Here is a 10,528-nt window from a genome sequence, read left to right as displayed (position 1 = left end):
GGAACACAACTACCTATTATCTTTTTTAATTCTAAAATAAATTTTTAAAAAAATTAAAAAAAAAAGCATCTCGCATACGTGAAAGCGCGTGCGAAAAGACTAGTTAATTATTAAACTTGTCAATAGCTCATAGCAAAATTCAAATTCGGCCCATTACCATTACAAAATGGGCTGAGGGAAGTAGTCCATTATGACTCGGGCCCACATTGATCTAGCCATTCAATTTCTATTTAATATTTTTATTTTAATAATAATTTATAGAATGATTAATTATTTTAATTACATGATAAAACCTAATTTAGGAGGAGGAATCAAAGTTGAAACAAGACTTGTCGTTCCTTGTAAGCTGTATAATGGTAATGTGGTTGGTTTGATGGCAACTTGGCAAGGCAAGGAAAGAAGACAAAACAGCCTTTCGGAGATCTCAAGGGGCCTCTGATAATCCGACCCCCTTCGATGTTTCCCAAGTTTCTCCCTTCATAACTCCTCGTCTCCTCCGACCTTAACCCAAACCCCAACCCAAATTGTTCTCTCTGTTCTGAACCCAAAAGAAACCAAAAAAAACAGAAACAGAAAGAGAGAGAGATGGCGACTCTTCCATCTACCCATTGTTGTCATACTTACTCGCCATTGCCACCTTCATCTTCATCTTCATCTTCATCGTCGTCGTCTTCAGTATCGTATTTACCTTCTTATTCATCTGCACACGGACGCCTGCAACGTATTGCAGTGCCTTCCACTCCAAAACGTTTTGTTTTAGCTAAGGTTTCTCTGCAATCTCAATCCGTTTCGGAGAAAAATGCTGTCCACATGCAAGACGGTTAGCTTCTTCAGTTTTTGTGAGCTTATCTTGATTGCATCTGAGTCTGTGGTGGTTTAATTTTATTGATTTGCTAACAACCTTAGACCAAGTCTTTGAATTTTAGATGCCATCAGAAATCATCAGATTGTTCTGTTCTTGTGTTAAGAGCTTCCGCCTTTTGATTTACTTATATACTTATTGTCATTTATTAATGTAGGCCCAGTGGCGCCAGTGGTGAACCCAATTGAGAATGAAACTCCTTTCAAGAAATTGAAAGATGGGTTATTTTCAGCTCCATCTTCCAAGGAATCTAAAGACATAACCGGGTTTAACGTCAATGAAAATGAGTCAACTGTCAGTATCACTGTGGTTGGGGCTTCTGGGGACCTTGCTAAGAAGAAGATATTCCCTGCACTTTTTGCACTTTATTACGAGGGTTGCCTCCCTGAGGTGTGGATTTTGTTTTTCTTTCATTTGATTTACTCTATTCCCATATTTGGATTGATCGGTGGAAAATAATATGTGATGTTTTGTTGCAGCATTTTACTGTTTACGGTTATGCTCGGAGTAAGATGACTGATGCGGAGCTCAGAGACATGGTTAGCAAGACGCTTACTTGCAGGATTGACAAGAGGTGAGCCAAGCTTTATTCTTGTTTGTGAAATGAGGTTGCTTTGCTTTGTTATGTATACTTTGATTGAAAGCTCTAACTAGTATTTGACAGTTCTTTTGCTGAGTTGATTGGTACGTGATATTGTTTTGTTGGAACTTCAGGGAGAATTGTGGTGAAAAAATGGAGCAATTTCTTCAAAGATGTTTCTACCATTCTGGTCAGTATGATTCACAGGAAGATTTCGCAAAGCTGGACAAGAAACTAAAGGAACATGAGGTACTTTATATGTTCATATGGTGTACTTTATAAACTAAACATCTATGTGCATATGATGTTTATACTTTGCATTCTGCTCAAGCTTTGGAGTTTGGATGAATTTTAAGTGCCTCTGCATATCAGACTTGCTCATGTGTACTTTATATTATCGTCCATTTCAATGACATTCAAGTTAGTTATTTTCTCCATCTTAGTCCTACTTCCATTTAGATTGACAAGGAACTGCATGTGTAGGGGGGAAGAGTTCCTCATCGCCTGTTCTATCTATCTATCCCTCCGAATATATTCATAGATGCTGTTCGCTGTGCTAGCTCGTCAGCCTCATCTGGTAACGGCTGGACCAGGGTTATTGTTGAGAAACCCTTTGGTCGAGATTCAGAATCCTCTGCTGCTTTGACCAAGGCCCTCAAGCAGTACCTAGAAGAGGATCAAATATTCAGGTAGGTTTTTTTGGGCCCGGTTGTTTTTGATCATGCAATGATTATGGACCATAAGCTAATAATAAGGTTCTTTTTTCTGTTAACAGGATAGACCACTATCTGGGCAAGGAGCTTGTGGAAAACCTTTCAGTTCTCCGCTTCTCCAACCTTATTTTCGAACCCTTATGGTCAAGGCAGTATATAAGGAATGTACAGTTAATATTCTCTGAAGATTTTGGCACTGAAGGACGTGGAGGGTACTTTTCTTTCCTAAGTAGGCATAACCCTTTTATGGGGTCGGAAGTTAGGCATGAATTTCTAATCTTTCCTAAACCCTTCTTCCTTGCCGTGGATGTAGGTACTTTGACAATTATGGGATAATAAGAGATATAATGCAGAATCACTTGCTTCAGATACTGGCACTCTTTGCAATGGAAACCCCTGTCAGTTTGGATGCAGAAGATATCAGAAACGAGAAGGTTTTACAAATACCTGAAATGAGACTGCTTTAGTACCATATATTATAACTTTCCTCTTTCCTTTATTTATATTGCTTGCTCGGTGCCAGGTTAAAGTTTTACGTTCTATGAGGCCATTGCAACTTGAAAATGTGGTCACGGGGCAATACAAGAGCCATGTTAGAGGAGGTATTACTTACCCAGCCTACACGGATGACAAGACTGTACCCAAAGACAGCTTGACTCCAACATTTGCAGCAGCTGCCCTCTTCATAGACAATGCAAGATGGGATGGGGTTCCTTTTCTCATGAAGGCTGGGAAAGCATTGCATAATAAGAGGTGATCAATTAGGGATATAACCTAATTCTTGTTTTATTTATTGAGTTTTTGATATCTCGACTCATAGTTGTTTCTTTATTTTTATTTTTTTCCAGGGCTGAGATAAGGGTACAGTTTCGCCATGTGCCTGGAAATTTGTATAATCGAAATATCGGAACAGATCTTGATCGAGCGACAAATGAGCTTGTTATCCGAGTGCAGCCTGATGAAGCTATTTTGCTGAAAATCAATAACAAAGTCCCTGGTTTGGGAATGAGGTTGGACAGGAGTAACCTAAATCTTCACTACGCAGCCAGGTAAATTTCAGAAGTTATGTATGTATTCAACCAAAGGATTTAATCTTATAATTGCAATGCAATATTGTTAATTGTAATATCAGATTTAGACTCTTTACTGTATGATACTAGTTCATTGAAAACCTACTCAACACTACTTACGGTTATTTTTTATGATTGTCTATTTTATGTTTTGGACAAATACTAAAATGTTTAACCAAATCTGTTTGGCTTGTTATTTGTAGATATTCAAAGGAGATTCCGGATGCTTATGAGAGGCTTCTGCTGGATGCTATTGAAGGGGAAAGGAGGCTGTTTATTCGGAGTGATGAACTTGATGCTGCTTGGGCACTCTTCACACCCTTATTGAAAGAGATAGAAGAGAAGAAGATTATTCCTGAGTACTACCCTTATGGAAGTAGGGGTCCTGTCGGGGCACACTATCTTGCAGCAAGATACAAAGTCCGGTGGGGTGATGTTGGTGTGGAGCAGTGACTCTGTGAGTGAAGTCCGCATTTCCATTGCTATCAGAGCGAAATGGAATAAATTTTTTTCGAAAATTTTGCTTTGTAATTTGTTCCAGGTAGATTAGGAGTGTGGTCTTACTAATCAACAAGCAATTAGAACTAGGACTTGGATTATCCTTGAGTTTTTGTGAAATCTGCTCTTTGTCTAACGTGAAGAAACATTGAAGTAAATTCACTCCAGGTTTCTTCTCCAGTACTGCAGTCCCGGCATATATGTGTGTAAATTTATTACTTGATAATTAGTGTACTTTGAATCTGTTTCCTAGCACTGATTAAGAAACAGAGGCTTAATAGTAAGTTGAGTTTCACTGTGCAGGCATGCGAATTACATTGAAAGCCAAATGCCTTGTGGCAGAGTGAAGCCTTGTAGCAGGCTTTTATATTGTCCTGCATTAGCCCTCAGCCCGCTTTGAAATTAGAAAATGGGTCATCAACTGAGGCCCAAATTTTGAAGCCATATTTGTTCCGACCTGCAGTTGACTTTTTCTTTTTCTTTTTTTCTCTCTTGGCCTTTGGCCATAGGCCGCAGCAGACGAGAACCCTCATAGCATCTGGTTAGCGAAAATGAATTCATGGAAATCAGTTCTTATGCCTTTTTAAGAGAATAGAAAATGGAAGATTCGTTTTCTATGTTTTCTATGTTTGGGAAAGTAATTGAAAAATATTATTTGATTTCCTTTTTCATATTTGTTTGTGCATGAATTGGGAACAAAATTTGTAAGAGGATATTTGGAAAACTAAACAAAATGTATCGTTTGTATTTAAAAAAAATTGTCTTAAATTAGAAATATGCAAACATGGGAAAAAAAACATAATTCTTTTTTAATTATTTAAAATTAATTTCTCAAGGGAAAGGAAGATGAAAATCATTTTCCCAAATTTAGACTTACCAAACAAAGGAAAATAAATGATTTATCAGTCAAGACTCATTTTCCTGCAAGCCAAACACCATAGGGTTTATCTTTTGACATGTTTTAACACCATAGGCTAGCCAAGAATCATCACATGAATCGTAGGTATGAACACAGGGGCGGCCCTAGAGTGGTGCAAGTGGCACCATAGCTCAGAGCCCCTGAAAAAAAAAATTTCTTTATATTATATATATATTAATATTATAGGAATTGTATATATATTTTAGCGTGTTATATCTTAGCACAAAAGCATATGTGGCGGAGTTGACTTTTTAGTGCTTATCCCTTTAGTAGCCGTATATATATCTCCCCTTCCCCCAACTTAAAAATAAAAAAATAAAAAAACCTTCATGGCTTCATAGTTCCCTTAAACTTTGATTTTCTGGTAAGTAATTATCATGATTCATCAATCTCTTTTTGGTTTTTTTTTTCAATCCTTTGACAAATTTTGTTATTCTTTCAATTTCAGGAATTTCAATACCAAAAAGAAAAAATCCTAATTCCTAAATTCATAAAGACCACTCAAAATTAAATAGTCAGATTCAAGTCTCAATTCAAATTCAGGAGACCATTGACCCGGTGTTTCATGAGAAGCGAAAAAATCATAGAACAAAATATTCTGATGAGAATGCTTGTGAGCCATCCCAATCGGTTCCTGAATCAGCTTAAGAAAAGTTTAGAATTGATTATTTCTTGTATTTAGTGGATCAAGCTATTAGTTCTTTACGGAGAAGGTTTCAACAACATCAAGAGTATGAGAATATTTTTGGGTTTTTGTTTACTTCAAAGAAGTTAAATTCATTCGATGATGACAATTTGAAGACTTGTTGCAGTCATCTGGAAAGCATTTTTAAAAATGACAAGTTTTCTGATGTCGATGGGGAGGATTTATTTGTTGAGTTGAAAGTTTTACAGGAGCTTTTACCAAAAGAAAAAATCACAGCTACTGCAATATTAGATTTTTCAAAAAAAATTTAAATAGTTTTCCAAATGCATCCATTGCATATAGAATTCTATTGACTATTCATGTTACTGTTGCACATGCAGAAAGAAGTTTTTCAAAATTAAAGTTGTTAAAATCATACTTGCAATCAACTATATTGCAAGAAAGATAAACGGACTAACTTTGATTTCAATTGAAAGTGAACTTCTAGAAAAACTTGATTATGAGCATTTGATTGATGATTTCTCTTCTAAAAATTCAAGAAGATCAATTTTTAGACATTAGTATTATATTGGCTGTGTGTTTTTTTTTTAAAATTTTGGGGAAAAGCTCTCATAATAGTTTTAATTCTTCAAATAAAGACAGCAAATACAATGTGAGTGATTTTTGGATAGTCAAGTATGTTTTTGTTGTTACTTTTCTGTTTGCAGTATAATCTAATTTGTTAATGACATTTGTGTGCAACTACTCTTTAATTTGTGATTGACAATTTTTTTGTCCTATTAAACACAAATTGCTTATTGGAGGTAGCAAGAGACCTTATGGAGGCATAAGGAACTTATTTTTATACCAAACATACTAATATTTAACTTTATCAAATGGAAACATTAAAATTTTTATGAATTTGATTTCTGATTGTTATTACATGTTTTTTGATGGCGACTTTTAGTTATTAAAAAATTATTTTATGACATTAAGTTATGGCAAATTGTTTTAAAAAGTATTTTCGTATTAGATTATGTGAGGCCCTAATTTAAATTTCGCACAGGGTCCTCAAAATCTCAAAAAAGGGCCTTGTATAAACATTGGAATGAAACCACTCTCCCACTCTCCTTCACTTTTCGTCTTTGGCCAAAAAAGTCGAAGAAAATTAAGAGCAAACTACTTTTTAAAAAATTTTATAAAAAAAAAAGTAGAACAAAAGAATGGGTTTTATCTGTAAACCTACTCGTTTTTAAAGTAAGAATTTCACCATAAACTTTAGAATTTGGGTGATTTGTCAATAGCAAATTTGATAAAGATCCCCTTTTGACTCCTCGATGGCCAACACATGAAAAAATAACACAAGAATCAGATGCATATCTCATACCTACCTACCCATTCATAATTCATTCATTAAAGAAACCAACGTCGACGAAAATAAAGACATTAAGCAAAGTCATCCACACTTTTGTTTGCAAGTTTTTAAAAAGATTTTGCAAATTTCGTTTGCTTTACAAATTTACGAATAAAATATTATTCCAAACATTATCTGCTATGGTTATGAAGTCACGTCTTCTTTTGTGTATGCTCATCAAGTTGGATGATTTGTGTCCTTGGCTTTTTGGCTGTTTCTCCCACGTTTCATGTGATGAGTTGTCAAATGATCAAAGAAAATAGGGGCAATTCCTCATTCAATCAAGAATCAAGGGGGCCTACTTCATTATTGTTTGCACCAAACGCTTAGACCATTTCATCATTTTTTTCATGCCAATTTGGACCCATTACTATCAATCTCCTTAGTGTCACAAACAGTTGAAACTATGCAAAGACTCTACAAGCCTAGCCAATCAGCAACTACTTTTGAGGCACAATAGACGCCTCACTGCCTTAACTATCAACACAACTTACTTAAGGCACAATGTAGTCTTTGACATGATATTATTAATGAATATTTTATATTTTGAGTCACATCTTTTATAGTACAGTAGAATATGTAAGTTGTGACGTGGCTCATAGAATATCGGATGTTCTGATAAAAGATCTTATGTAATTTGTATTTCATCAATTTTAATATATGGTTTTTAAATAGATAAATATGAAGCACTTAAAAAATTTGGAGGAAATTGACAATAGTATGTGATGTTCCCATTTTTTGGAGCATGTAACAAGAAACTGAAGAAAAAAAAAAGAAAAGAAAAAGGAAATAGCGTGAGAGGGAGGGTGGCGGTACGAGTTGTAACTTTCCGACTTCAATTATTGAATTTCAAGATATTTCCCATTGACAAATTTACGCGTGCCAATAAAAGAACAAGCCTTGAGAAGTGGCCTTCAAATTTCAAACGCCCCCCCAACTTCCTTCTCTCACTGAACCGAAGGGCTTACATCATCGTCCCCAACAAGAGGTGCCCACCATTTTGGGTCCTGAGCTGAGCCTGATCCCACAAAAGCAGACATGGCAGAGAACAAGCCTGCGCAAATCAAGGACTTGCAGATTCTGAAAGCAAACAAAGATGATGAAAACAAGAAGCACCTGGCGCCCAAGAGGAGCTCCAACAAGGACAGGCACAAAAAGGTGGATGGTAGAGGCAGAAGAATACGGATGCCTGCCTTGTGTGCAGCTAGGGTTTTTCAATTGACCAGAGAATTGGGTCACAAGTCTGATGGGGAAACAATTCAGTGGCTGCTGCAGCAAGCTGAGCCATCAATTATAGCTGCCACTGGCTCTGGAACTGTACCTGCTTCAGCTCTTGCAGCTGCAGGGTCCTCTGTTTCTGAACAGGGGAGCTCTGTTTCCTCTGTTACTTCTGGGTTGCATACAAGGATGGAAGGACTAATAAGACCAAGTGTTGGGTCTGAAGGCAGTGCCAACTGGGCATTTCATATGGGCAGATCTAATGTGGCAAGTGGGGTTTGGCCCTTGCCCTTTCTCAGTGGGGTTAGGTCAGGTTTTGATCAAAATTCTGGTCAGGCAACAGTCAATTTTGGGAGTGAAAACTTGAACATCATGCAGCATAAGTTTGGGTTTCATGGGTTTGATGTTCCTGGCATGAATTTGGGGTCAATGGGTTTTCCCACAATTCTAAGTGGAAGCAACCAGCAAGTTCCAGGTTTAGAGCTTGGGCTCTCACAGGATGGTCATATTGGGGTTGTGAGTTCTCAAGCTTTGACCCAATTTCACCAGCACAAGGGGCAGAGGCCAGGTGGTGTAGCTTCCTTCAATCAGCAGCAGCAGCAGCCATCTGATACGAATGAATGATTTTCAATGATCAAAACAGAAGACAAAATCAAAATAGCTCAGATACTGGCTTTTGCAGGGCTACCCTTCTTTCAGTATTTTTCATTTGATCAGGTGGTTCTCTCTCTCTCTCTTTCTTTCAGAGTCTCCTTTATTGGAAATTCTTTTTTTGAATGTTTAATTTTGTCACCTGCAGGATGAAGTATGAAGAGAAAAATGGCTTGGAGATTGGATTTGCTTTCTATTTCTGGTTCCTTTTTTGATGTGTGTGCTATCATGTCCCAATTAGAATATGGCTGTTGCTTGCATCCAACCAAAAAAATTGTTGAATGTTAAGCATAAACTATATAGATTTCATGCAGTGCAGGTATGCAATTTCATTTAGATATGATCTGGTTCCTGTTTCACTGAGTCTCTCTCTCTCTCTCTCTCTCTCTCTCTCTCTATATATATATATATATATACATATAGCTCAAGGAGATGCTCTTTTAAAGTTGCTTCTTTCGAACTTGGCAATGATTTGCCCTTGGTTAGTTCTTGGAAGGGGTGTGGTGCTTTCCTTTTTTGTTAAACAATACGTCTTAGTCTTGGATTTGATCTTAATGAAATAGGATTTTGAACCTTAATTTAAAGGATACATGTGATGGTGCTCCTGTCGTTTTCGTTAAAGAAAAAATGTAAAAGAAAAAAAGAAACTAAGGTTGTTCATAACACTTGTTAAAAATGAACTGAGGACAATATACGTGACAATGGGGTTGTAACTTAAGTAGTTAAGAGGAGTTATTCATGCATATACTTATGGTAAGTGAACGACCCATCGTCATGAAAAAGAAACGGTTGTCATTCTCCCAATTGCAGGAGGCCGTCAATCCAAGCCCAATCAAATCAAACAATGCACCAAAGAAGATGGCAAATGAACCCAACCCATTTCCAACATTGAGTTTTACCATTGTTTCCTTATCCCATCCAAGCACAACCCAACCAAACCCGGTTATGCACCAGTTTGGGCCATAACCAATCAAAAAGAGGCCCTTGTTGTTTTCCATTACAAGCGAGGTCATGGTGAAGGTGTGAAGCTCAATCTGTCAACACAGAAAATGTCCAGAAAGATTTACAGATAGGGATGAGGACGAGACGTTGCCATAGCAGTGCCTGCCAGTAAGCTTAATCAACTAGTAACCAGAGACAAAAATGTAGGGTGGTCCAAGCAACCCAACCCAAGTGACTTGTTGGACCACATCAAATCAAAGATTCAAATATATATTTGAGATTGGATTGGATTGGATCTATAGACGACAGTCTGTGTTCACTCTGAGCCTCTAACTTCATATGGAGGCCGTTTTAAGTTGTACGGATATACCATGCAATCCCTTATCGGCAACAAATATCTTCTCCTCTTTTCTTTTACCCTTTTTGTTTCTTTGACTGACAAAAGTTGCATGGCAATCAATACATTATTACATGTATATTGTATATATATATATATATATATATATATATCATATTCTCTCTCTTATCTGTTACATTAAAGAAAATGTGTGGATCCAATTAATACATATTAGTCGGCTAATCAGCTTATGGATGTGAGTATTGTAGTGTTACATGATGGGTTTTTTTAGAAATAATGAGAATTGTTATAAAACTAGAGGGAGAAAATGTAGAGAGAAGTGATATGCTAAAGACAAAGTTTCACCATGTTTATTCCTTCTTAAATCTTTGGTAGAACCACCTATTTATAGGTTTACAAGATAGGAGATTGAATACCATCATTTACAATATACCTATAGGTTACAAGCATTAATTACAAATACTTAGTGCATAGGTTACATAAAATCCAACGGTGGAATATTAAGAGGTATGGTGGTCATCCACCAACTCATGCATTTACAACACTCCCCCTTGGATGTCCACCATACAATGACATAGTTCCCTCATTAAAAACCTTGCTTGGAAAACCCAGTGGGACAAAACCAAAGCAAAGGGAAAAAGAGTGAAACTTTCTTCTGAATCATTGATATGGTGTTGG

The 10,528-nt window shown here is 36.7% G+C and overlaps 2 protein-coding genes across 2 annotated transcripts; both read left to right on the top strand.

The window, feature by feature from the left end:
- LOC18790433 (glucose-6-phosphate 1-dehydrogenase, chloroplastic) lies at positions 336 to 4,025 on the top strand. Its single transcript, XM_007226874.2, has 10 exons — positions 336 to 820; positions 1,020 to 1,252; positions 1,342 to 1,436; positions 1,577 to 1,691; positions 1,926 to 2,131; positions 2,218 to 2,367; positions 2,469 to 2,589; positions 2,679 to 2,908; positions 3,004 to 3,204; positions 3,429 to 4,025. Exons 1-10 carry the CDS (start codon positions 586 to 588, stop codon positions 3,676 to 3,678), a joined length of 1,836 nt encoding a protein of 611 aa, XP_007226936.1. The 5' UTR covers positions 336 to 585; the 3' UTR covers positions 3,679 to 4,025.
- On the top strand, positions 7,337 to 8,909 carry LOC18788609 (transcription factor TCP20). Its single transcript, XM_007223212.2, has 2 exons — positions 7,337 to 8,616; positions 8,699 to 8,909. The coding sequence occupies exon 1, from the start codon at positions 7,720 to 7,722 to the stop codon at positions 8,521 to 8,523; it is 804 nt and encodes a 267-aa protein (XP_007223274.1). The 5' UTR covers positions 7,337 to 7,719; the 3' UTR covers positions 8,524 to 8,616; positions 8,699 to 8,909.

This window comes from Prunus persica, chromosome G1 (assembly GCF_000346465.2).
Source record: "Prunus persica cultivar Lovell chromosome G1, Prunus_persica_NCBIv2, whole genome shotgun sequence".
Taxonomy (NCBI): domain Eukaryota; kingdom Viridiplantae; phylum Streptophyta; class Magnoliopsida; order Rosales; family Rosaceae; genus Prunus; species Prunus persica.
The sequence above is the reverse complement of the archived record's forward strand: the minus strand, read 5'-3'. Positions and strand labels throughout refer to the sequence as shown.